Source organism: Catharus ustulatus, chromosome 9 (genome assembly GCF_009819885.2).
Source record: "Catharus ustulatus isolate bCatUst1 chromosome 9, bCatUst1.pri.v2, whole genome shotgun sequence".
Lineage (NCBI taxonomy): Eukaryota > Metazoa > Chordata > Aves > Passeriformes > Turdidae > Catharus > Catharus ustulatus.
The window spans coordinates 18,590,802-18,617,681 of NC_046229.1; the positions used below are offsets into that span (position 1 = coordinate 18,590,802).

General features: G+C 41.5%; 1 protein-coding gene across 1 annotated transcript; it reads right to left on the reverse strand.

The window, feature by feature from the left end:
* Positions 1-1,566: 1,566 nt before the first annotated feature.
* Positions 1,567-25,278, reverse strand: CNN3 (calponin 3). Its single transcript, XM_033067636.2, has 7 exons — positions 25,111-25,278; positions 6,535-6,656; positions 6,023-6,089; positions 4,689-4,826; positions 4,104-4,220; positions 3,219-3,365; positions 1,567-2,677 (listed from the first exon to the last, which is right to left on the reverse strand). The coding sequence occupies exons 1-7, from the start codon at positions 25,165-25,167 to the stop codon at positions 2,330-2,332; spliced, it is 996 nt and encodes a 331-aa protein (XP_032923527.1). The 5' UTR covers positions 25,168-25,278; the 3' UTR covers positions 1,567-2,329.
* Between the last annotated feature and the right edge of the window lie 1,602 nt (positions 25,279-26,880).

The window sequence follows — 26,880 nt, forward strand, 5'->3', positions numbered from 1 at the left end:
GCCTTCCCCTGCAGGGTACTGTAGTCAGGCAGCTGTAAAGGAGGCTGTATGCAGGCACAACTCCTGGGAATACAATTCCTGCTGGTTCTGAGGGTGGGCTAAGTTATTTCAAATAATTTCAGGTCTGCCCTGCAATGCAGCCCAGTAAGCGTGGACTCCTCTTTCCTGCAGCTATGGAAGACTGGATTCAGCAGAGTGAAAGGTACTTTTATAACTATGTTCCTTTAAAATAGGAGACAGGGACTACTGGTGTCTGCTAACCAGAAAATGGCCAAGTATTGCAGCCTGTTGTTTAAGCAAAGCAGCTTGGTTTTGATCTTGCTTGGTGTCTACTTCCAACTCTCAATTCACTTGTGATTCCACTGGATCCCTCTGTAGATGAAAGAAAGCACACATACCGACAACAGGTTGTGTTGTTTGTTTCTTCTGTTCAAGTACATAATAAGGGTATGAAAGTAATTTAAAGCCTACGTTTTGGATTCAGAAGGAAGGAGGGCATAGTCAGGCTTTCAAAAAGAGATTGCTTTCACCCGAACTACAAAACCAACAAAACTTTTGCTGTTGATTGTAGAACTGCTTTTCAGCATTCACACAACAGTTCTAAATAATTTAATGCTATTATTTTGAAGGGGGAGAAATAGTATCATTCAGGAAGAGCAGGTCTTAACAGATCTGTTGCTAATAATTCTCTTGCCTCAGATGCAGGGCTTGGACCAGTGACCTCTAGAGAGCCTTTCTAATTTAAATTCTGTAAAATAAATAAGCTTAAGACTTACACAACAAATAGGTCAGCTTAGAGTCAGATCACCACATCACATTCAAAGATGATAGAAAGTAATGGAGCATGCACAATTTCCAGTCTTGATGAAAAAATCCTTCACAAATCCAAAACTTGCAAATGTAAAACATTTTGTATGTGAATATAGTAAGTTTAAACTGCAGTGAACACTTTTAAGATAAACTTAATTTTACAGAAGTTAGAAACTGCAACATTGGCCCCCATTGTCATGTGCTCTTTTTTCTGCTTTTAAAAACATGCAGGTAAATTAGTGTAGCTTCTCTGCACTCTATGGTGCAGAAGAAAGCATCCTCCATTTAGGAATAAAGCTCTGTTATCAGTAACTGAGTACGTGGGATTGTAGACCAGCAGGCACCATGACTGTGTGTCTCTTTACGTAAACTAAAGCAAGGGTGTTTTGTGTTCTCCAAGTGATGGTATAAAGGCAACAATAAATATGTGCAATCCTTGTTTGCCCTGAGAAAATGGCAGGGATTTAGTGAAAAGCTAAGGATCTCTAGTCATAACCTCAGAGTCATGAAGAGGGGAAGTGAACCCAGCTGTGAAGGACCTACATTCCTCTCCTATTAAGTCAGTGTCACTCATTCCTGAGAGATTTTTACAAGATTGTTAGATTAAATCCCATGGAAAAGAATGAACCCAAACTGCAACAGACCACTTCTACATTACTCTTAACACAGGCAAAGGTGATGCTTATCTAGGAATAATTCTTATGATATCTAATCTTTAAGACTGGTATCATAACAAATGAGACAAGATCATCTACATACCTTTAAGAAAAAAATATTTATTTATAAAAATACAATGGGATCAGTTTGAGAAGTGTGGCAATAAATACAGTTCAAGGAAGAAAAAAGCATTTCTACATGGATATATTATGGCACAATAAAAGGTAAATGCACCATCAATCATGGAACTTCTGTTGGCTCAAGACTTTGTACAAGCTCCCTTTTTAGTAAGACAACTATTTCTAAGTTTGGTCAGTGTTGATAATGGAATGAATACACAATCACAAATGCACACTTAATGTCTAATGCAGGACTTGCCATTAACAAACAATACCTTAAAAACATAGCAATGATATTAAATCACTAATGAGATATCTTAAATTTAATTGGCAAAGACCACATGTAACTTTAAGCATGAGATTCTCTTATCTCCTCTGGAGAAAAGCTGTAAATATGTAAAATGAAGGCTTAACTTGGTATGTAAAAACCTACTTAAGTAGAGATTGTGAGAATGCATAGCTCCTTACGAAAACAACCTGGCTGTATGAGAGCACTCCCCCTTTCACAGTATTCCTTTTACTTCATATGCAGTTATTGTTTATGCTGTAGACTACAACTGTTACAGCACTAAAGGCAACTAGACAGGGAAAGGGCAGAGAAAGGAGAAAGGAATGTATGTAAGGCAGTATTTCTTTAGGTACATTAAGCGTAGTGTGTAGGAAAGACAGGTAACGATTCCACAAGGCTAGTTTCGTTCTTACTGAATAAAATAATGGACTAATACTGAACTTTTGATTCAAAGCTAGTAATCAATGCCCTGGTCACTGTACTGACCATGGTAATCTCTTTGATAGTCATCTTGGTACTCTCCGTGATAGTCATCTGGGTATTCTGCCTGATAATCGCTATCGCTGATTTCGGACCCGTTAGTTCCTGTTCCTTGGCTGCCGTTATGAATGACAGGCTCTGTGGGTGCAGCACAGTACTTGGGGTCATACACTTGCCGTCCAAGCCCATACACACTCATTCCCTTCTGTGAGGCTACTTTGTTGGTACCCATTTGTAACGAAATAGTTGAGTTATCCACAGGTTGTAATATGTGCTTCTGATCGTAGATGTCTCTCCTGGTACCTGGTGCCAGCATACCAGCCTAATAAAACAGGATTGTAGAGGTTCAGTAAGAAGGTCAGGAGCTGTGATTACTAGATTTATGATTTCAGCTAGCACTTTCAGTCTCACTGAATGTGCTGAAACATAAGAATTAAAGTATAACCAAACAGAACACAGTAGTATGTGTTCACTAGTAGGTAAGTCACAGAAGTAAGTCCTTGCAGAAAGATCCAATTTATGTTCCTTTTTGGAAAGCACATAGTAAGCAATCTAAGGTAGTGCCAGTAAGCAATTTCTTTTTTGCCTATGCCTAGTTAATACTTAAAATGAAGTTACTGTTTTCTTCTGGTATAACACTGCCAGCAGGAAATTCTAGAAGCACCAGGACATTTTTACGCCGTGACACTCAGCATAGAACACACTGGTTCCGATCAGAGATTCAAGTTCCTTAACCACTGCGTAAGAGCACAACTGAACTGCACCCACCCACTGCTGCCCTGTCTGGGCACCACTCCAGGCTCTCCTGTCCCACTGGGCTGAGAGCTGTGTCCATCCTGCACATCACACACAGTCCTGCTTACCTGACTGGCTCCTTTGTTAGTGCCCATCTGTAGGCTAATCGTTGTCTGGTCAAATGGCTTATCAGTTTGCATTTTTGGATCATAGAGGTGTCTTCTAGTTCCATAAGCAGTCATGCCTGCCTGACTGGCACACTTGTTGGTGCCCATCTTTATTGGGGGAAGGAAGAAGTGGACAGAAGAAATTATTTTTATTTGTACATTAAGCATAGTCTAAGGAAAAAAATATGGTTGGTAACTGTGATGGCTGAAATAAAAAGTAATTTCAGTGCTTGCTTTCCTCATGCAGTTAGACCACTAGCTGTAATAAAGTACCCTTTCTCCTTACTGAGTTTCAAAAGGCAAAACAAAGCCAACTGTCATCCTAGGGCATTTCAGTGACTGTCATTTGCCCAACTGTGTTGCAATTGGAATGGATGTATGCCTCAAAATGTAAAAAGTAACTTTTACCTTAGAGAGTAATGATTCACTTATACTGCCACAATTTCTCTACCACAGGAATTTAAAGATTTTACTTTGGCTTTTATGATTACTAAGGAAAGAGGAGAGGAAGAAAAGTTTCTACCGTACAAAAACTTTAACTATCCAAAGACTCCTACTTTAAAACCACCTTAAAAGACAGAGATGATGCTGCTAATATTAGTTGTTCCTTTCCTCCTTTATCACTCTTACAGCAGATTTAAAACAAACAAACCAACCTTCAGGCAGTGACTTCAGCTTATAAAGCCAATCAACTGCTTACAAGAATTAAAATCTCATTGTTCCTTCTATGATAAGAGTATATTGTTATTCTGCACCTGGTTTTGCATAAACAGTATCAGTTAATCAAAGTAAGAAAGTTGTTCTCAAATGTAACAAATTAACTGCAAACTTGAATTTCATACTCACCTGCAGGCCAATTACACTTTGACCAGCTTTTAGTTTTCCTGCATCAAAACTTCGTGCTTGTTTCTCTGCATATTTGACACCAATATCAATAGTAGTATGAAAACCTTTAGTTTTTGCCTATTTAGGGAGAGGGAAAACAGAATATTCAGCGTTTGAAGTGCATTTTCTGTCTCCACACCCTAAGCCTGGGCTTTCAAATGATGCCACAAGCAGGTCTATCTCTATGAGACTGTGTCAGGGCTGAGAGAAGGTACCAGCCCCCTCTACCATTTGAAGGTGGCACTCCAAAGCTACCTGAGTCAAAAGGATATTCTGCAGGGATTAGAGTTCTCCTGAGAGCCTCCCCTGTTCTGTGTATGCACATGGAAGCAGTCAGAAACACTCACTCTGAACTCTAAGTCTTCCCTGGGGCATGTGGGAGCACACAGCCACCTGAAGTGTGACCTCTGCAGTATCTCAGATTCTCAGCACTGTCTTGTCCTCTCCTGACCGGCTGGATGCCATTTCTTATATTTACATGGGTTGTAAGGGTGCATCTGAACTGGCATGTGGATTTGGGCCAACACCAGGGGTACAAATACTTACCAGACCTGCCAGTGCCACTAGAGTAGTCTGTACTTGAGTCATATTTCCATTTTCAAAAAGATCATTTGCTTCAAAAATATCATGTGGCTTCATGCCGTAGACTTGGATGGCTTTGATAAAATTCCCAATGTTCTCCAGCTGAATAGAAACAAAAGAGCCAGTTTTCTACATAGTGCTTCAAATCAGAAATTAAGTAATTTTAAAGCCTTCTGGTGTTGGTTGGTTTGCTTGTTTTACTCAAGCTCTTTGCCTTGTGCAAACTGGACAGAACAGTTGATGTGGTTAAGAGTGACTGGTGGGAAGTCTGGGATTATTTTTTGTTAGTTTTAATACTGATTTCAGAAATCAGACTAAGAGGTTATCCAGCCTGGCATCCCTCCATCAGTGAGTACCATATACTTTGTTAGAGTGGGCTTTGATAAGACTTGTCTCAACTGTCTGTCCCTTCCAAGAGAAAATCTAATCTAAAACCTGCTTCAAAATTAGAAAATGTGACATAGCATCCGTGCTATTTGACTTCAGCAACTGATAATTTTGAATAAAATAAAACCATAACTATGTGGACGGGGTCCTTGTATGGGCTGAAGGCATTATCTGCTCACCTCCTGACACTAATATGCTTTGGAGTTTATTAGCACCTTTTAGCATTATGTGCTGTAGAAATTGGAAAGCAATGTGGAATACAAAAGAGTAAGGACTGTATCTCTTCTTTTCTTCTGAAGCCTTAAGATACGGTATTAAAACTTTCAAAAAAATATTTAGAAGTGTTCAATGCCAAGAAAACGAGGAGGCTGTCATAACAGTATTAAGCTAGACCCAGCAACAGCAAAGGCAGTAACTCTAAGCAGCAACACTTCCAATGCTTGTTCCAAATGCATCTTGCACCTTGTCAGGAGGATACTTTACACAGAGATGTCTAGGTACAGGCAAGCTGTTGACCTAATACCTTTCAGCATTGCCTGGATGGAAAACTCAGCTGTGATTTAATAGAAAGAGAATTCTTTTATTTTTATTTTAAACTGGAAAAGACTTTGCTATAGGGCTTCAGATTGTTCTTCCATCTGACACTTCTCTCAACAGCTAAAGCACTGCTATTAAATACAGGTACTCAACTGCCATTGATGAACCACCTCAGCTGTAGCTGCATTCCATTAAACATTGCTCATGTCTGCAGCATCCTCAACTCTTGGATATGTATCATATGTAAACTTGGTGCTACTAAGATTTAAGATGTACCATTTTCACAGTAAATTTGTTAATACAGAACAGAAGTATTATTTGGAGGTTCAAGGGGTTAGAGGTATAGTTCTGAGATTGGGAGGTTTTTGTTTTACCTGGTGCCAATTTAGTTTTGATTGATTAATTTTCTTCACTGATCCTGGCTGCAGCTTATTTATAAGCCTGGGGAGGTGAAAAAGAGGGAAATACTTAAACAGTAAATCTCATCCTTACACCATCTGTGCAGACATTATATAATACTTTCACTCATGCTTTATTAGTTGCATTAGTTTCATCAAAATGGTAGTTTCTTGGTTCATACAGTGGACTAGCTCAGTTCTCAGGTCTCACAAGTCTAACAGACTGTAAGAATTGTTGTGTGCCATTTGATTACTATAGACATGAGCTGTGCCATTAAATTCAGAAACACTTAGAAATCTCAGCTGAAATACAAAGGAGATTTAAATGTTCATTTTTCCAACAGTATTCAAGAAGTTTCCCACCCTACAGTCAGCTATCTTTGACTGCAATTGTTGATGTCTTTTGAAGGGGAATCTTCAGAAAGTCCCTCTTTAGTTCCTTGAAAGTAGTAAACTCCTCAAAATAAGGTTACTTAATAAATGCTTACTCGCATAAGATTATGCCATCTTTTAATCCCAGTTGAAAATTTGGACCAATACTCAGCCCTGTAACCTCTTCTATCCAGTTACGCAGATCTTCTTCTATCTGGGGGTCATATTTCAGGGCAATCTGCAACACAAGCAGTCATAAAGTTACTTCAGGAGAGAAATCTCCAACTCTTCCCCACCCCAATTCCATTTCAGAGTATGCTATAGCTGTCATTCAGTAATTTTATTGCTGGATTTTTAAATTGTATTTTATACATCAGAGTACAGATGTAAGTACTTTATCCCTTTAACTATAATTTTCATGGCTTTACTAAAGGTCTGTTTGGAAAAAGCACTTTTAAGCATGTAGCAGTTTTTCCTTGAGTAAGAATTCCTGGAGCTCCTGAAAAGTCTTTTGACAGCTGCAGAGGAATGATTTTTGAAAAAATATTTGACCCAAGTTGTACTTTGGCAGGAAGTAAGGAAGGGAAATAGTATATTATGAACACAAGAATTCTGAATTGCCATGCCATCAGTACTACTGCTCACACGTAGAATTCTACATGAGAAATTTTATATAACAGATTTGAAGTTATTCAGCTGAAGTTTATAGTGGGTTTGCTTTTATAGCTAGTTTATGATTAATGGAGATGACCTAGTAAGTTTTTTCCTTGTTGCTACAACATTAAGAGTTATCTCGCTGGGGATTCTGGGGGCTGTGTGTGTGTCCTGGTTTATCATTAATCTTTAGTATCCCTGCTATTTCTTTCTTTTCTCTTTGACCTTCCTGGAAGATTCTTTTGGAATAAACTGTGATCTCATATTTTAATTGCAAAGGAAGAAAACCTGCAATAATCTTTGAAGTTTAAGGCATCAAGCAGAGGCTCAGAGTTGTTAGCAAGATGACTTAAAAATCCATTTTCCAGATGTTCAGACTTCACTACGGTGTGTAAATTTATGCTTCAGTCACTAGAAATCAATCCATGTGAAAGGAATGCTTAAAAGCAGTGAACTTCAACACCACTAACTGTCAACAGCATCCGTGTGCTTTCACTCTGCCCTTTGCTCCCCTCCCCTGAATGCACCAAAAAGCAGGTCCAACTTCCTTCAGGCAAAACCTGTCACCTTTGCAATCCTTTTCAATATTGCCAAGTTGGACAAAATGGATTCTATCACTGAAATCATCCCTACTTTTTCTGCAAACAATACAAGTTAACTGAGCACAAGATTCTGTGGGATAAATGAACCTCCACTGGTGCAGAGGTTGGCAACACTTCCACCTTCCTTAGTTGTCCTGCATGGGTCAGTGAGCAAGGTGGGAAGTGAGGGAGCTACCGTGAGAAACCTGACAGGCACGCACAGAACGTACCTGCAGGATTTCTGACACAGGGAAAGTCAGCTCAGCTACACCAGTGCTTACAAACATCTAACAAGAAACTCATGCATAGCCATTCACATTAGATCAAAATGTACGTTTGAGACTTTTTACATATAATTTTAAGACTTCAGCCAAGAAAGGCCAGCTATTTGCAGCTATATTTATACTGAAGGAGATTATAATTCCAACATATCTGAATTACTTGGATAGAGGCAATTGCTACATTTTGGCTAGCATTAACTATCACTGACTCCAAACTGACCAAACTACAAATTACAGTACTCAGTTCCCTATTTTTCTTCTAAGGGGAATGGAAAATTCCTGTATCTCTGGCTTTACTTCAAAAACTTGTCTGAGTAATACTTATTTTCCTTAGACTATTTGTAATAGTACTGCTGTGGTGCCTTAGTTACAGATCAAGATAATGGACTAACCCATTCCTACATTCAGATCTTGACTAAAGTATAAAATTCTGTGCAGCATTCTGTGCAAGATGACAAGGAAAATGTCATGACTTCATTTTTTAATTGCATCTTTTGGATATAACTAAGGTTAGAAGCAGACTAGAAAAGCTAACTGAAGGACATTGCTGTGGTCTCATCTCTTGGGTGGCAGATAGCCCCCCTTGCACCTCCCTTAATTTAGCACAGCAGCAATACAACCACACTCATTTCCAGTGATGGCAATAATAGAAAGGGATGGGTAACATCTTGAAAATGGTGTATGAAGAAGTTAGCTGTCATCTTTCTCCTTCCTAACCTCGACATTAGCTTACAAATGATTGGGTATTTTTATTTCCTATGGAAGCAAAGCTTACATGATCACAGCCTTAATTTGTCTCCCCAGTAACATCTGGCAGAACCCAACTAGCTTGTTCAAAATTATAGAAAAGGAGCAGTCTTGGACAGAATTGAGTCAGTGAGATTTTGTGTGAAAATAAATACATATGCAAGGGAGAAACATACTAAAACATCTTCCCCAAAAGGCTGAATTGTAGCATCACGCTCTTCTTACGCATTAGAGAACCTATTAAGACCTTGGTAAAGTGCCCTCACCCACAAAACCTTAAGTTACATGTACAGAGAAGACATACAGTGTATCATTTATTCCTGTACTCCACTTCAAATGAAGGAACAGGATTTACAGAAAGGCCAGAAGTTTCTATTCTGATGCTCCAGTTAGAAGATGGGAGATTTGGGCTGGTCATTCCCATGCTGACAGCTCATACTGTGATAAAATCACCATTCTAGCATGCATGTGGGTACAAAGCAGGGGTTGAGCTAATGTCCTCCACAATTCTTTTGTTAGGTACATAATGAACTTTGTGCTCTCTGAAAATTTAGGCAGTTTCAGTGTAGCTTAAAGACAGTGTTAACCATCCTGTAGGAGAAATCTTCTGGAATAGAACTGGACTTGTGTTTCTACCACTTAACTTATTTTTAAACACTGGCCAAAAAAAAAAAAAAAAAAGGAAATTCGAAATTCGGTTTGTGATCATACCACTAAGAGACTAAGAGACATAGTTTAAAGATTAATCTTTTCCCACCCAATACTAAGAAAAAAAAAGTAAATATGGAAGCCAGTACGAGTGAGAACCCTAACAACTTCTGCAAATGTGGCTATTTTAATCTTTCTTGGCAAACATAGAAAAAAAAGGCAGAAATTTTCCTCATTTAATAATAAGTGCATTCCATATGTGAGATTACAACTGAACTGAATATTAAATTGCTGACCCCATTGCTTGGGGACTTTAGAAGTAATCAGGTGGAATTTTATCACTTCTGAAAAATATTTACTTTATGTAGGAGTACTTTACCATGTGTTCAAATCTTGAGCTTTTCAAGGGGGTTTTAGATTGCCCTGGGGTATCACTACAGTGGTTATCTAGAGATAGGAAGTAAAAAACTTTTATACACATCAAGAGAGTTCTTATTGCCACTAAACACGTTATTTTGTTCTGATTTTTGAGCTGGTGGGAAACTAAGTTACAAAAATCAAAACTGGTACTAGTTTCTCTGCAAATTATATTCAATCTACCTGAAAAGCTAGAGATGTGGAATCTTTAGTATCAGGCTTTAAACATGTGAGAAGAAGGGATTAAACAGGAAGAGTGACAGGTCAGATACTACCAGAAATAAGGCATTACGCTTATTCTGAATTCTTAGCTCTTCTATTCCCAATGGTATAACCAGAAGTTATGTAACACTCTTACTGAATATTTAATACTTTCCACATGTGGATATCAGAGATGTTCCAGTTTTCCTTTGATTGCTATCTATGAGGTGAAGCCAGAGGCTTTGATATGAATGTAAAAAAATTATGTCTTTTTCCATTACTACTAATCAAAAAATATGCCAACATTTGATCCTTTATAAATACTGAATCTTCATGGAAGATACTTAAATCTTTCAAGTCTACAGCAAAAGAAAATATTGTCTACTGAAGATGAAAGCAGTAGCTAAGCAGCTTCATTCAAAGTATCATCAGTGCCATGAAAAAAACCCTACAGTTTCAGAATACTGTAGAAATTATTCAATTGTAGCAATGGATATAAAATTTTACAGAAGTTCAATATAAAATAGCAGGGAGCCAACTGTTCCTTTCTTTCTTCTGACAAATGTTGAAAGATATGTAAAGTTGCCAAAGGTGCTTCAGAGGTACAAATTTAATAGAAGTATCTTTGAAAGGAAACTAAAGTTTATACAAGTGGCCAAAATTATAGGTGATCCAAGGCTATGGAAGGAAAAGGCTGGGTGTTTCTTGCCTATGACAAACTGATACACATGTGTTTATGACAATGTATGCCTCAGGCTGGAATCCTTGTGTTGAACTTGATTCCTCTGGTAACTTCACACCTGATCCTCACACCTGGTTCTGTTCAGGTAGGACTTTCCTGTTTGGGAGATCTGAGAGAGTAAAAACCCTCCCTCCATGTGTAGTACAGGGACAGTAACAATCATCACTGTTTTTATCAAGCTCATGAATTCCTGGAAGCTAGCAAAGTTCTGCTGGCCAACTTTAATGGTCTGTCTGTGTGACCCCTAAAGTTACTCAGTATGCCTGTAGCATGTTTTGTTTGAGTGATGATGTTAACCAGTACTTCACACCATAACTGATATCATACAGACTTTGAGTTCTCCTTTCATACTAATCTTTTCCAAATTACACAGTACACACTGTACGCTAAGGGCTACGTGTGTGCCAAATCTCCAGTTTGAGAGTTCAGCTGGCTATATTGCTGCTACTCTGGAAAAATACTGTAACAGGATCTCAGGGAAGAGTTTAAACACGCTGCACTTCTTTTTACACTGGGACTAGCAAACACAAATCTTACTAAGTTAAAAAGCAGGTATAAAAGATAAAACTTGAAGTTAAACATCATGTCATAACAGCTTGCACTTCTTAGTTCTGATGAAATTTCTGATTAAAGCTGCAGGCTTCCTGCCCTCCCCAGCAGGAGTCAAAGGTTTAATGTGCAGCACGCTAAATTTAAAGTACTAGTATTTGAAAAAAACTGCTCTCTAGTCATAATTTTCAACCAGAAAAGCATGTGCTTGTCAAAGTACATCAACAATTCTATTATAGGAATTGTGTTTGTTGACAAAACTTAAGATGTATATACATATAAAACTGCAACAAAGTATAGGTTGTACATTTTGGTTTTCCAAGGTAAATAAAGTATAGGGCCATGTATAGCAAGAGAAATAACTAGGACTTCACTCCAAGATAAGATAGCATAGGAGAGGTTACATACATGCTTTTTCACCAAAGTGAAGAGAAAAATAGATAGAGCCCTAAGTTTTGGATTTTAATGCTGTTCATAGGGAGAAATTTGGTATGGCCCATATTCTTGCGTAAAGTGACACAAAATTACTAACTTTTCAATTAAAAAACAAGATTGAGTAGAGAAAGTTTACTAAATTTTTAATAAGTAGAGGAGCATATTCATCTTGTGCAGAATTTAATCTATGTCTAGCCAGGGGGTTTAATATTAATTTTACTTTTACACATTTAGATCATAAAGTACAGAAAGCAAATAAAAACAACAAATTAAGAACTCCAGGTTTTAAAACATAAGGTTTTACAGTTTCAAATTTAAGGAGCAATTTGTTCCTGTAGCAACTTTTCAATGTTTATTAATTCAGAACTGTCTGAGTGAAACTGAATTGCTGTGGTTTCAGTGTTGCCTTTGCAAACATCCTTTGCATTGAAATAAGCACTACCTTCAGCAGCTGCTGAGGCCAAAGATACCAGTGCTGATACTTCTTTTTTATTTGCTTGGCATTAGTTTGTGATTAAATCTTTTTCCTCCCCGTTTAAAGGATTTATGATGGTATGGGGGAAGATGAAACCAAATTCTTTCCTGGTATCAAGGCAGGAGAAGGTCTTGCCAGCCCTTACTGCTTGGAAGTGGGAGTCAGGCAGACCACAGCCAGTCCCAAATTGTTATTCAGAATTCCTGTTCATCCCCTGCTATTCCAGAACACACTTTTGAATCACCTATCTAAAATTTACACAGCAGAATACCTGGGAGAAGAAAAGTGTTACAAGCTTAGTGGCTATGTGAATAACCAAGAAAAAGGCACAGAAGAGTAAATTCTTCTCATTAGAGAAGAGGGCGAAGGATTTTTTTTTTTTTTTTAATTTATTCAAGCAATCCAAGCAATCTAAAATTTTCTGGCTAAAGTTCTATGGTGTAAAGAGATTACTGTACATACCTAATCTTCAGCTTCAGAGGTGACAGAGTGGCAAGGACATAATCATTGATTGTTTAGTCATAGCATAAATAAATAGCACACTGTAAATTGAGACAGAGAACCCAAGAGTGGAAAAATATTAAGTTTTGGTTTTTACAGAAAGTGGGTAAGAAGAGGAAGTGCCAGGGTACCAAGGTGATTGTGAAGGGGAGCTTCTTGCCATTTGAACTACCAACCCAATCAGCTCTCATCATAAGGACAAATCAAAATTCCCTGTTAATTTCATGTATGTTGGCCTAGATTGCAGGCAGAAGCAAATGCCAGAGGAGGCATATTTGTGCACAAGAACCCCAAATGTAACAGGAATGTGACAATCCAGATGAAAACCAAAGAGGAAAATACTTCAAAAACTCAAAGCTGCCATTCAGCATGCCCTGGTATTTGAAGATGCATTTTTTTCTGTCATTATGTTGTACAGAAAGGCAGAGAACACTGCATTAACATTACCACTGAAAGATCTCACTATATCCCAAAATGCTACTTAGCACAAAAATTTTACAGCTGTATCCATTTTGCTTAATATTCAAACCGTATTTTTTTAAATGTGTAGTGTAACTGATACCCTGCCAACATCTCACTGTTTTCTCTGTAAATCAAAATTTAAGCTACAATCTTTAAAGAAAAGATGGATGAGCATTAATCCAAAATTCCTGGCACTCTTCCCATAGGCACCAGTTTAAGCTCTGTGAAGTGAGAACAAACCATGCCTCAAAGTTTCCAAGTCATCTTAGAAATACAGATACCTGCAGTCATGCATGGTGCTTGTTGCCAGATCAGCTGGCTGAAGAACTGAGTGTTCTACTCCCTGGATTTCCAGTAGGACTTTAGGACATTTTGCAAGCTTTTCAAGAAGCCAGGTCTTCCATCTCTTTCCCCAGAGTGCACCAACAACTTGGACACACGCCTGCCCTTGGACTGAATGCTGCTTGTTCTCAGCAGCTACTGCAATGCCCTCACTTATTCAAATGTTCTTAGTTTTTCTTGCACTTCTTGCTCTTATCATGTTTTGCCATTGTCACAGTTTTCTGGCTTGTAACTCCAATTATCCTTAGCCATCAGCTTCCACTGTCAACTAACTGTAGCGCCTTCTGGTCATGCCACCATCTTTATACTTCTTGGTATCGAGTTCCTTTGCTCTATTTATTTAGTCTGTATATTGCTGAACACAGTTCCAGTAGTATCCACTATCTATTATTTTAAACCACTGCCGATTTTTGTTTCAAAAAACCATTGGGATATGAAATTTGTTCTCAGCTAAGACACAGCTGATCCAACCCAATGGACAAAAGCCTGTTAGTCCCTGATGGAATTCTCCCTGCTTTAAAACCCATCCCCAGTATGATTGGTATGACACAGGTTCTGACATCACAAAGAGTAATGTCTCCTGAGACAACACATTGAGTGCTGCACAGAAAATCTTGGTAACCTGACAGACCTCAGTGATACCTAGTTAATCTTCTTTTGTGGGGGAAAGGAAAAAAATCATACAGAATAATCTGGTGCATAAACAGAAAAAAAAAATCCAAAGCATCTGCAAACAATTTCATTTTTCCAGTAGTAACCCAGGAAGCATCTCCTGAGACAGCTGTTACTGTAACTCTGGTGGAAAAGTAGTTCTCAAAGCCTAGGAGGAGTCTGCAAACAGAAAGAGTAACATCAATGATCACTCAATCTTTCTCAGAACACTTTTCTAATCTATTGCTACTACAGAAGCCCAGGAAATTATATATTCTTTCAACTTTATTCACTTTTCTCTCTAATAGAATGGCTTTGAAATATGTAATTTTATAAGCAAACTGTGTTGTGACTCAGCAGCCCTTCCCCAAGGCCCAACTGTGTTGAAGTCTTTCAAATTTACCTTCCAAATAGGACTGCAGAGTCTAGTTATTTCATTCTCTCTCCACACCTTTTTTCTTCTCTCCAAACCCTCTTCACTTGCCCAAACCAGAGTAATTATTTCTACAGCAGCAAGCAGGTAACTGGTAACTCAAAGATGCCTCTCAGGAAAGTTGGCTAAAAGTCTGTCATTACAAGTGTTGCTACAAAAGTTACTCAACATGCACACTCCTTCTGCCTCTCCAGCAAAGGCACAGTGCGGGCTGCATTTTCTGAGCACTTTTTCCAAAGGTTAACCTCAAGACTCTACTCTTATTGATCTAATTTGCCCTCACCCAGTGAGCTCAGGTACTTGATTCCTTGCTGCCAGCTGATGCCAGGCATAGGCTTGACTGGGAAATGAACAGAGGACATGGCAGTCCTGGGGTAACAGGCACTTCCCAGTCAATAGTGCTCAGTGTTTCCCACTTACCACACTGACAGCACTTGGTTGCCTGTCAGCCTGCGTGGATTTCACTCCATGAACTCACATGAGCTGAACAGGCTCACTGAAGTGCCTGTGATAGGTATTCATAAAGAAAACACAGATTCCTCTCATTCTCCATCCTTGCACACGATGATTCTACCTGGCTTTTTTTTTTTTTTTTGGTAATTTAGGTGAAAGGCATGATTTCTTGAGAACTTCCTTAGGTGTTTCTAGCTACTAAGAGCTGCCTAGATTTATCTTTCATAAAGGTAGTACATCAAAATCTTTCAATTCATGCATAGCATGTTTTTCTAGTTGATGCAATTTTCCCAATGCTAGTTTTCTTAGCAGAAGCACAAGTAGTGCAGATTTCACACCCTAAGCTTTAGAAGACCTTGTCTATCAACAGCTTCATACTCTCGTTTTGCTTTATTGCCAGCAAAAACATTGCAAGAATTAACTTGGCACAAAGAATGAAAGACAACAATAATCTGCTGCTCCTGGCCCTCCACCTCACCCCCTCCTGGGTACCTCTCTGACCGATTAAAGTTGAGTAGGTAATCCACAAAGTTGATTATAAACCAGGATCCATTCAAAAATATTTTGGATTTGGCCACCCAGACAAGTTGTGTTTTAACCACATAAATGTGTTATAATGATATTTTTTTAAAAAGGGTGATGACCATAAACGTGTTAGAAAATACTTATTTAATTTTCTTTTAATTTTTTTTAATTTAAGAAGTCTAAGAAAAGTAAGACAAAGTGAAAAAAATTACGATTGCATGAACTTCTTGCTCAACCTTTTATTTAATGAAAATGTAGTTTTAGTAATGTGCAAATCAAGCCATAAGCCTGCTACACTGCAGTTTATGAGTAAAGAAGAAAGTAGAAGTGTGAAAGGAGAAAAGACAGTCAAATCCCTAAGTAACAGGTTCAGATTCAATACCCTGTAGAAACTTTCAAAGCACTATTTTTCAGCAATTCAACACAAGTAGAAAGAACAGCTGGCACTGCTGGGGTAGGTAGATGCACATGCACACTGCATCCAAAACTCAGGACACCACAAGGCAAGTTGTGGTGACATTTCACTGCACTCCCGAATTGAAAGTAGGTTTGAAAACCCACCCAGCACAATGTGTGGGCAAGGCTGTGCTGCAAATGACTCTGAGAGGTCTCAATCCTCAATTATTTAAGGTTCCATTATTGTTGAGTAGAACAAAATGCTCAGGTGTACTGACTGAACTTTAACTTTGGCAGTTATGTTTTGTCCCCAATTCTGTTCCATCCATTCAAAGACCTGTGCTTTATCACTGATACTTAATCTCACAATCTTTGTTCACTTTTTTATTAAAACCAGCTAGATTCTTTCAAATAGAAGTAGCTTTCCATGTCAAAGACACTTTCATACCATCATTTATTAATGATAAAGGCTGCCATCAAGACAGACCATGGTAAAAAGGCATTAGTCTTCATTTTCTTCAGAAGTTACTTGTACTTTTTACTTGTATAGGGCATGATTAATACAACAATGTAAGCAAAGTAAGGGAACAGTTTCTTGCAAAATTAAGCAAAGAGCATTTAGTCTTAGCACACCAGATACGTGCCTGAACTACACATGCTTCATTGACTTAACACAGTATTGACTTCCAGTTATGACATCTAATGGAACTTCAATTGATCCCCCACAGGGTTACAAAGTGAACCAAATCAGTGGCAGCTCAGGCTGGTCACACAGTGGGAATCTCAACAGGAGCTGCAGTACAGGTCCTGCTCCAATACATCCTTCTGCTTGGTGTGTACTGGCCTGAGCTCTGACTTGTGTTCTGCCCATGCTCAACACAGAAGGGAAACACTCTGCTGGGGTCCACAACAGCAGCAAAGCAGGAGCTGCTTTTGACCATGAACATTTAATTCTAACCAAATCCCTCCCCAGTGCATGTGCATTAGATGCCTTATCTTTTTCTGTGAAGGCTTCTAGTATATAGTCAACTGATTAGGAAGAACAGAAAAATGCTTTAAAATTAAATTATTCTTATTAGAGCAAAACCAGGGATACTAAGATAATGCTGTCTATAAATAAGAGGCTGTAGCAGGGGAAATATCAGCAGGAAAGCAATATAACAGGAGAGCTTTCTTAGCAGGAGAGCAAAGTAAGGTTTTTGCAATAGTAATGTCCAGTTTTATTCTGGGAATAGGCATGATATAAACACTTAAATCAGGGCAAGAAGATTTGTTCAGAATCCCTCTATAATTCAGCCAGCTAGGATTTTCAGTAGATCAGATTCTGTCTTCATGCAAGCATTTCAGAACAACAAGAAAGCAGAGACATATTTAGGCAAATACTTGGTGTTCAGGTCCTGTGTATATGCACAAGCCACATACTGTTTCACTTCACCGTAGCTCTTAAGGATTATTTAGTGACCAAAAACTTGTCTAAATAAAGGTCTACTGAAATAAAGTCCTCAAGAAAAATCCTGTGTTGACCCCCCAGTACAGAGCTGAGCCTTGGAAGGGAAGCAGCAAAGGCACTGAATAGTTAAAGTCTGGTTGAGCGAGTACCAGTGACCAGGGCAAGCTCAGGTTCCCAAGGCTTAAAGCTTGGCCCAGCTGCTGGGAGCGGGCAAGGCATTGGTGACAGTCCAAGCAGGGCACTAGACCGTGGTGTGACAGCAGCACTTCATCCTCGCTGCAGTGGCCTTCCCCTACTGCCAGCTCCTCCAGGGACACGGATGCCTGCCAGCCCTTGGCAGTTTTACATCTAGAACAGTGTCCACTTTGGGTAGGAGAGAGTTTTGTACAAGCAACAAGAAGTTTAATAATGTTTCCCCTCTAAATAGCTACTAAAGTCTGCACTGGTTTGAGGAGGAGGAGGGTGAGTGTGGGTGGAAGGAGGGAAGGGTTATTGCAGCTTTAAAAAAAAAAAGTCCCATAGAACCACCCACCTGAAGAAAGTCAAAACTGTTTTTAAGAAAATCACTGTCATTCAACCCCTCTAAATAGAAACAAAGACATAAGTTACTGTGAGGCATTACTGCAGAACCAAATGTATTTACTCAAAAGAAAGTATTTGCTGCTGAACATAGCTATACAAGTTAACAGTTGTTTAGAATCAGATACTTACAAAAAGCATTTTTAAGCAAGAGTCCTTCTTAAAGAAAAAAAGAAGGATTTTCACATGATCTCACTTAGAAAAAATCTGTTTCAAATTGCCCTACGTGTCCTGGCCTTGAGCCCATTTTTACTGAAGGCCTTTCCTGTACAGTTCCATAGGGGATGGGAATCTCTACAAAGTTTGCCTTAAAAGGACGTGTCAGATGCCCAGTGTATACCGTGTTATGCAGCGACAGAAGCTAACAATTCTGAGTACAAAAAAGTTTCTATCCTTTATTCTCCAAGGCAAATTATAAACTATTTGTAGGCAAGAAAAAGCATCCAAATTTATGTTCTGTCAAAAAAAGACAAGGTGAGACAAAAATCAGTGATGTACTGCTGTCCCACAAGAATGTATGCATCCATCCATTGATCTTTTACGGGTATTGACTCAGCAACAGGATTATAATAAGTATTTTTCCCAAAATTTTAAACTAAGTCTAACTCTGAAACCACACAAAGAGCACATTCATTTGTAAATTTTAAACAAGCAAGCATTACTGTAATGCAAATCATAGTTTTTATTTTCTGAGGCTGCTAATCCCATTTAACTGTCAGGACTGTCAAGCTCTATTTGCTTTCTTCAAAAGTGTTCTAGTCATAGGAGGTACACTGTGAGCTTGCATTCAAAGGATGCAAAATACTTATCTCTTATCCTTAAAAATAACCTTACCAAGTTTTATGATTTTCTATCACCAGTGTAAGTTTTACTAAAAGTTTATTAATCCACCATAAACAAGGTCACTGTAATACATTTTATCCATGGACAGAAAGTGCTTTAAATTTGAAAGTGCAGACACAGGGTGCTTACTAAGGTTAAACTTAAGAAAGGTTTCAGCAAACATCCTCACTGTTCATTTGCTTGTGCCCTTTGCTGCTGCAGCTCTGGCAGTTCTGTCTGTGCTGTCCCCACACACAGGAGCAGACCTCTGTGGGGCTCCACCTCTGTCTTGATGTTCACGAGGAGTAGCTATGCCATGCTATTCATCACCTTCCTCCTAGAAAAACTGGTGTAAGATGAGAGGCAGAAGTGGAAATGCCACCCCTCACTCAGGGTTAACACCTGTCAGGCTGTGACACTGCCCTGCAGTTCAAGCATGGCGGGCGCTGCTCCACACCTCAGGTCTGAGGACTCCAAAAAACCACTGTCAACTTGGCAATGAAGTGTCAAGATTAACCGGGGATTTAAACCACTGGGCACAGGCAGCTAGCTCCCGTGTCAGTGGTTTACAGCAACAACTGCCGCATGTCCCTGGGGTAGCCACTTTCACACACCTGTTTAATTTACCCAGGGCTCCTGAGCTGTGACACTGGGACAGGGCACATCTACTGGGTGGGGTGTGAGAGGGCTCCCAAAGGCTAATTTTGTTGTTCATGGGCTCAGGCGAGTGTCCAGAACAGGCATGGGTGCTAACATCCAGTCTGCTGGCACGAGAAGTGCTTCCATGGCAAATCACTTGCTTCTGCTTATGGCAAGAGATGTATCCTTGTCATGAACTGTCAACCCAATGATACATAGGTTCCTATACCATCACTCTGTACCTCTCAGTAGGGCCACTTATTACTGCTGTAGTTTTAATACTTCTCTTGAAGTTTCCAGAAGAGCTGGAAACCCATATTTGATCACACCTAAGAGAACAGACCTGTCCTGAGATTGTAACAGTGAAAGTGGTAAATGGATTAGACACATCAAGGCAGAGTGGACACACTGAGATAGACAGTAAAGGATGAAGATGAGTGGAAACACTGCAGTTAAGATTCTCCACTGCTGGATTACCTTCCTTGTTTAACAACAACAAAAAAATCCAATTAATCTACATTAATACCAATTTTCAGTCAGTGTGAGAACTCTTCACACACAGGACCTAACACTAGGAGAATACAAATTAATAGGTTACTACAGCTTAATAAAGACAGTAGTTCATTGGCTTTCTCTAAAAAAAATCCTTTGCAAAATTTCCAGCAAGAGGCTAAACTCATGTTCCAGCAAGTGAGGTGGCAAACGTTCTCAAAAGCGCAGGAGGAGTCTGCTCAGAAAACGAACACAGCATGGTTTGGAAGTGTAGGGCAGCAGGGCCATGCTCAAGCAAGTGCTGTTGAACACAATTAACTGAAATTTAATACTGTCAGTCAAAGTGAAACTAAGCATCAGAAACAAGTAACCAGCAGAGAAATTGTAAGCAAATTGGAGAATTCTCATTAATTGGTTGCTGATATATTAAAAAAATGCACCTTAAGACCTACTGACAAAATAGTTGGTTTCATTTTTTATATCAGTAATGTGTTTTCAGAGATGCATGTAGTTATTGTGCCAAACATCGACTGATCGTAAGTTTAAGCTATGGAATTATTCCACATATTCATATTATTCCAAATTATTCATATTTATGTTTCATGGACAGTTTTGCCATGGACTCAAATTATCAAAACTGTACTGTTAAGTACAAAGTTATGAAGTTCACTTGAACTGCAGCTCTGTTACCAATGCCTGGATCCAGCTGGAAGAAATTCACAGTTCTTTGAAAAAAATACAAAATTTGGACACAAAGAGAAAAGTTTTAGTGCTTTCCACAGTGAAATCGATATTTAGGTAGGAAATGTTTGGCTAGGAATTCAAGAGCCATGATCAACTATCAGAAACCATGAATTAACTGGAGCAAACTGAAATTTAATGCTTGCTCCTATAAATTCTTCTGCCATTTCCTCTGAAATTTCCTTTTCAGTATATATTTCTATTACAGTATTTCTAAGAGTACCAAAATGTAAGATTTTTTATTTATTCCCCATGCAACAAAATGAAGATTTGTGTAATGCAAATGGTCATACAGGCTGATTTTATTTTAAACTAAACATCTGAATTTAATTCAAAACTTGTAAAGATATTACCTCTTTAAAAGTTACACAGATGTCTATGTACAAGAGAATAGAAATGCAGAGATCTTATACTGTCACTTATGATGACAGAAGATATTCTCCTCTGCTCTCAAACCCTAAGTTTTCACTACCTTTATCCAGTATAGACTCTATTTTTATTACATCATTTCAGACAATATTAATAGAAATGTACTTTTATCAGCAGCTAACATTCTTACCTAAGGTTCACAAAACTTGGTGAGCAAACCTGAAGCTTTTTAATGACAATAGTCTAGAGGAAGCATGTAATGGTAAAACAAATATATGGTAGGAAGAGTTGAATTTTAAGAATGGAAAAGGGTATTCTTTCTGTTTTGAAAGGAGGGGTGAGAAAGAGGAAGGAGAGGGTGTAACAGTTCAACCACAGACAGCCCAAACTTATCTCACTATTAAATCACTTTAAAATTAATTAATCTGGAAAAAAATAAAATTAAAAATTTAAAAATTTAAATTAAAAAACCTGAAAGTTAGTGATTTTAATCTGGTTCCCAGATAAAAATATTTATTAAAAAAGTAACTTCTGGACTAAGCAATTAAATCTGTTTATTTGACCTGTAAAATAGATGACAAGAATTTTCTCCTCAGCAGTTTCAAGAGGAACACAATAATCACACCTAGGACTGGTCTGTGTTACTCACCACAGACTTCAATTCTTTTTCATTAATCTGTATTTGCCCTCAAGAAGGAAAGCAGGAAACACTACTACTGCTCTCCTGCACACTTGCAAAACAGGGAGATATTTTGTTTACAGGCTTCCTTTGTCTAACAGCCTTCACTTTAAAAAGTTTGTTTCCCTTCCTCTTCCATTTCACTAAGGCTTGACCTTTCAGAGTGGCAACTGCAGGGCTGGGATAACTCACTTCAGTTACTCTGCTGTCTCTAAAAAGTTTGGAAAATGGTACTGACCACTGACAGCTTCCTGGTGCAGGGATGGCTCAGAGGGAAAGTCAGGGACAGGCAATAACCAAATGCTATGCAAAGTTTAACTCCCCACACAAACCATACTCCTGGCCCACCCTCACTTTCTTATGAAGATGAAACTGGCACTGTATCAAACATAAGAGGAGGGAGAAGATAAATGCCTGCCCAATACAAATAACATTTCCATGGGAAGGGTGGAGCCACTAGGAAGCAGCTGAATGGACTGGAACCTCTCCTCCTGCTGCCCAATGTTCCTGTTTGCTCCACACCTTCTGCAGCAAGACAATGGAGCATAAATCAGAGACAAATAGAAAATCGAGTTTGCAGCTTTAACTAATTGCATCATCATCTCATGCTATGTCAACCTCACGTACTTCAGAAACTCCCCCATTGCTCAAGAAGAAAATTATTTCTTGCCTGCAGAAGAAACCATCCATTTCAGTTTAAAAGGCTCCCCACTGAATATTTGTTTTGGATCAATTATCTTCTGTGATCTCAAGTAAACAGGGAATCAGCTTCAAAGGGATTACACTAGTTTGACTACCTACACATTTCTCATGCAGACAAGTTTCCTTACAGCTGGGAACCAGTACACAAATTCCATGCTTTCTTCATAGGAATGAGGAAAAGAGATCCCTAACAGAGACCGGACACCATAGTAGTGTGAACTAAGGTTAAGGAGCAAAACAAGAGAAGGGTGAAAGCTCAAAAGCTTAGAGACTGAATCCTGAAGCTAAATTAAATTAAATTAATAAAAAGCATCAGGACATGTTATATGCATCTTTTCAAATACCATAGCAAACAAAAGGTCTTTCTGAACACTAATACAATGTCAAATGAGAAAATAAAGAATAAAAACCAAAACCAGGGGATTTTTTTATGGAGCACAGCTGGACTCTCAGGCAGCACAGCTATGAAGCTGTCTGTATACTGCAGAAAAACACTGCTTGGGGATCAGCACTGAAAATTTCAAACAAGTGTATTTAACAGTAACTGCCATTCAAGCAGGGAGGTTTTACGGCTACTTACAAACATTACCCCAACAGCACATTAAAAAACCCTTAACACAATAGTTTCCACAAAGACCAGTATTTTAGAAAGTGTGATTATAGCTGGCAGCAAAAATTGATCCTTCAAGATCTGGAAACTAATTCTTAAAGTCTTCATGAGACAGAAAAATCTGGGAAAAGGAATTTTTGATCTTTATGAACAGACACACATCTAACCCACAAACCCATGCAAGACGGTTGATTGGAGGTACACAATATACTTGTATATAACACAATTGCTTTGAAATTTGATCTCTTACAGTGAGAACAACATTCTAAAAGCACAAAGCTACACCTCTTCTGGAGATTTTGTTTTTGTTCACTGGAGGGGTTTTTTTGCTTGGGTTTTTTGAAAGGAGATGAGTTCATTCGTCTTCGGTGCACTTGAATTGTTTTCTATGGCACTGCTGCACTGACATTTTCAAAGAACGCAGCAGAAATCTGCAAACAAGTAAACTGGAGCTGCCCCAAAACAGCCACCCCTCTGCAATATTTACATTGAAGGCAGAGAAAGTGAGCAAAACAAAACTCAGCAAGATGAAGTAGAAGGCTCTTTGCATAAAGGTGTGAGATACACCAGCTTCAAACCCTCTGCTAATGCACAGGCTTGGAACAGTTCCTCAGGAGGCCCTAAGGAAGCTGATGGCAATAAGAAACTGAAAGAAAGAACAAAGAACTTCTTCCCATCTTGTCCCCATTAAGGGATCACTGTTAAACCTACATCATTTTGTCAATAATCTTTAAAGTAGAAGAGAATCTACTTTCTTCCTAATTCACATGCAATAATACACAACACATTTTAGTATTTTTTTTAAAGTTTGAGTTGTTTTTTTGGTTTTTTTTTTCAGTGTGTAAGTGTAGATAAATCACTACGTTTAGATGCTGGAAGCAACCACTCTGGAATACATTTGGTTACATGATGTCATCAAACTTTGCAGCAGAACCCACAACCATCGTGAGAAAGCCAATAAAGAGAAAAACCAAAGCAAAATGTTTTGTGAAGCATAAATTACAACGCTTAAAGTAACTCCTTTTCTTCCCGCTGTTCTTTCTGCTCAGCTACAAGTAAAACAGGATCTGGGGATGTGCTGAAGCCTGAAACCAGACATGCGTGTGAAACAACCAGTTATTAAAGACCACGTTTAGATTTTAAGCTGCGAATTAAGACACTGAGCACCAACTTATCTCCGCTTGTTTAGCGGTGTAATTTTTATTGCAAAGGTTTTCCCTCTTACTAGGTAATTGTTCGCTGCAAGGTAGCAGCCGGTCTAACAGGACAACGTGAGACACCTTTTGTTCCTAAGAGTATGCGAGAAACCTCAGCAAAGCCGCGCACTACCGGCGCCCGCCGCTCCGGCCGCGGGGCCCGGCCGCTGTCAGCGCTGCCTTTTCTGCCGCTTTCAAGCGGAGCCCCCGGCGCGGCGGTGGCGGGCTCACTCTCCGGGCTGCTCTCCGCGCCGGCCGCCCCGCTGGCGGCGCTGCCCGGGCCCGGTCCCCGCCCGCCGCCTTTGTGCGCCCCCGCGGGCGGGGCGGGGCGGGGCGGGCGGACAATGCGCGTCTGTGCGGGCCCCGCGCCGATTGGCCGCGCGCCGCCCGTGCCCATGATGTCATGCGGCTGGAATGCGCCGCGAGCCGCGCAGCGCCCGCGCTGCCCCGCGCAGCGCCCGCGCCCCGCTCGGCGAGCCCGCCCGCGCCGTGCCCGGCTCTGCGCGCCGCTCCGCTCCGCTCCGCCGGCTGCGGGACGGCTGCGGGCCTCAGCGCCGCGCCCCGCTCGGTCCCGGCGGGCGGAGAAGGCACGAGCGGGATGTCCCGTGCCAGGGCTGCCGGCGCGGGCAGGTGCAGCCCGGGCGACGGCGCGAATCGCGGCTCCGCACACACGGGTCCGCCCGGCGCTGACAGCTCTTCGGCGCCCCAAGTCTGCTGAGCGGTGCCGCGAAGGGCAGCGCTGTCCCGGGCCGGCGGCGGGCGCATCCTTGCGCGCCTCCACCGCGCGGGGGGGGCGGGACCCCCGGCGGCAGCCGGAGGCAGCGGAGCCCCGCGGCGCGCCTCGTCCCGTCGCGCCTCGTCCCGTCCCGCCCCGCCGTCCCGGTGCAGACAAAGCACGGCGAACCCCGCGCCGCCCGTACCTTGTTCTTGACCTCGGCGGAGAGCCCGTAGGAGGGCCCCTTGTTGAAGTGGGTCATGTCGGCGGTCTCCCGCGGTCCGGGGGCGCTGATCGCAGGCGCTGGTGGCTCCGGGCTGAGACGAGAGTCCGCCCGCGGCCGCGGAAAGTTCTAGTCCCTCCCCCCCGGCCCGGCCCCGCGGCCGCCGGAGCCTCGGCTCGCCAATCGGGGCGCGGGGCCGGGACAGCCCCCCCGGCGGGCCGGGGAGGGGGCGCGGGGCCGCGGGGAGGGGCGCCCGCCCCGCCCGGGCCCGCCCCTCCCGCCGCTGCCGCCGCCGGGCGCCGCCCGGGGGTCCGGCCGGGGCGGGGAGCGGAGCGGAGCGGGGGGACGTCAGCGGGAAGGAATCCGCGGGCACCGAGGGCCGCCGCCGCGGAATGCGCCGCCGCCGCGGATTGCTGCGACTCGCGGTGGCCCCGGGGAAGGGGAGGGGGATCTGGGCGCTGCCCGGCTGCTCACGGCGGCCTCCCGCCTCTCAGCGAGCGGCCGCACGCGGTGGGAAGCCCCCGCCGGACCGGGATACGGCACGGAGGACAGGGAAGCCGGGAGGATGGCGGTGGCTCTGCGCTCGGGGCGATGCTTGCCCTCGGGACCGGAGAGGAGGGCTCAGGAGCCCGGGCGGAGCAGGGCTGGATGTTGGGGAAACCCTCGGCCACTCATGCAAACACTCTTGAGCTGTGCCCTGGCCAGAGCTATTGGTGAAATTCCTTTAAGAGGTTACAGAGTATCACGAAACTGGGAATAACGCTGGGAGACGGAGCAAGAGGGAGGGAAGACGTGCGCCAATTGTCGAAGTGAGATTGAAGTGTAGCAGGACGAAGGGCTCGGGCTCGTCTCGATCTCGTAGTTCCTCTGCACCATGTGCTCCTGGGCACGCATCCTGCGGGAGCCAGCACCGCTGGAGTCTGGTGCGGGTCACCGCTTCCCGTCGGCCTTAAGGCACTAAGGGACAGCGCTGCGCTGTTAGCGGCCGCTGGGGAGCCGTGGGAGTCCCGTCCCTCTGGGGAAAGCACAGGGCACACACGAGGTTTGCGTGCTGGGCATACCAGCGGGATTACGCCGGATCCAGCCCGGGGAGCGCTCGTTCCTGGGAGCCAGCTGTGGTCCGCGGCTGGCTTCGGCACTGAAGCCGCTCTGGAAAGCGAGTACACAGTGAACACTTGGTCCATTGAGTGAAGTCCTGACCCGAAAATACACCGGTGTGTTCCCTTCGGTGTTAGAGTAAACCTAGGCATGCAAATACGGCTAAATTTTTACAGATTTGAAAATAAAAATCATAAAATGATCCATTGGTCGGACTAGTTGAATAAAGCGCAGCAGGCTATAAGGCTGGCTGCTGGAGCTGTGGCCCACTCAGCCACCTATCCCATAGAGAGAACAGGTCTGTGCTTCGATTTCATAGCAAAATATCAGGACTGAGTGGTCTGAACTCGGGCTGAAACCAACGGGGCTCTTTGAGAAGACTCGTGGTGTGGCTGTAACAGTGCTGAGGAACTCGCAGGGCAGCCCGGAGGTTGTTTTGTACCGTGGTGCTGTGGATCAGCTCAGCTCAAACCGCTTCTCCACTGCACTGCCTCTAAGGAAAACAGCCAGGGCTGTTCCTAATTAAAGGAAGCAGAACTGCCTAAAGAACCCATTGGGAAAAGGAAACTGTGCAAGAGAAGCAGGAAACTGAAGAATGGGGTGAGGGAAATGGCAGTTCACATAAACATAATGGAAGTTCATTAGTTTTTAGAC

What these genes read in the sequence shown, in the direction of transcription:
- CNN3 (XM_033067636.2), bottom strand. Translation starts at nt 25,167, where the DNA reads ATGACCCACTTCAACAAGGGGCCCTCCTACGGGCTCTCCGCCGAGGTC. An exon ending in GATGGCATAATCTTATGCGA is followed by an intron (nt 6,090 to 6,534) that starts GTAAGCATTTAT and finishes TCACCTCCCCAG; the next exon opens with GCTTATAAATAAGCTGCAGC. An exon ending in CTAACAAAGGAGCCAGTCAG is followed by an intron (nt 2,678 to 3,218) that starts GTAAGCAGGACT and finishes CTGTTTTATTAG; the next exon opens with GCTGGTATGCTGGCACCAGG.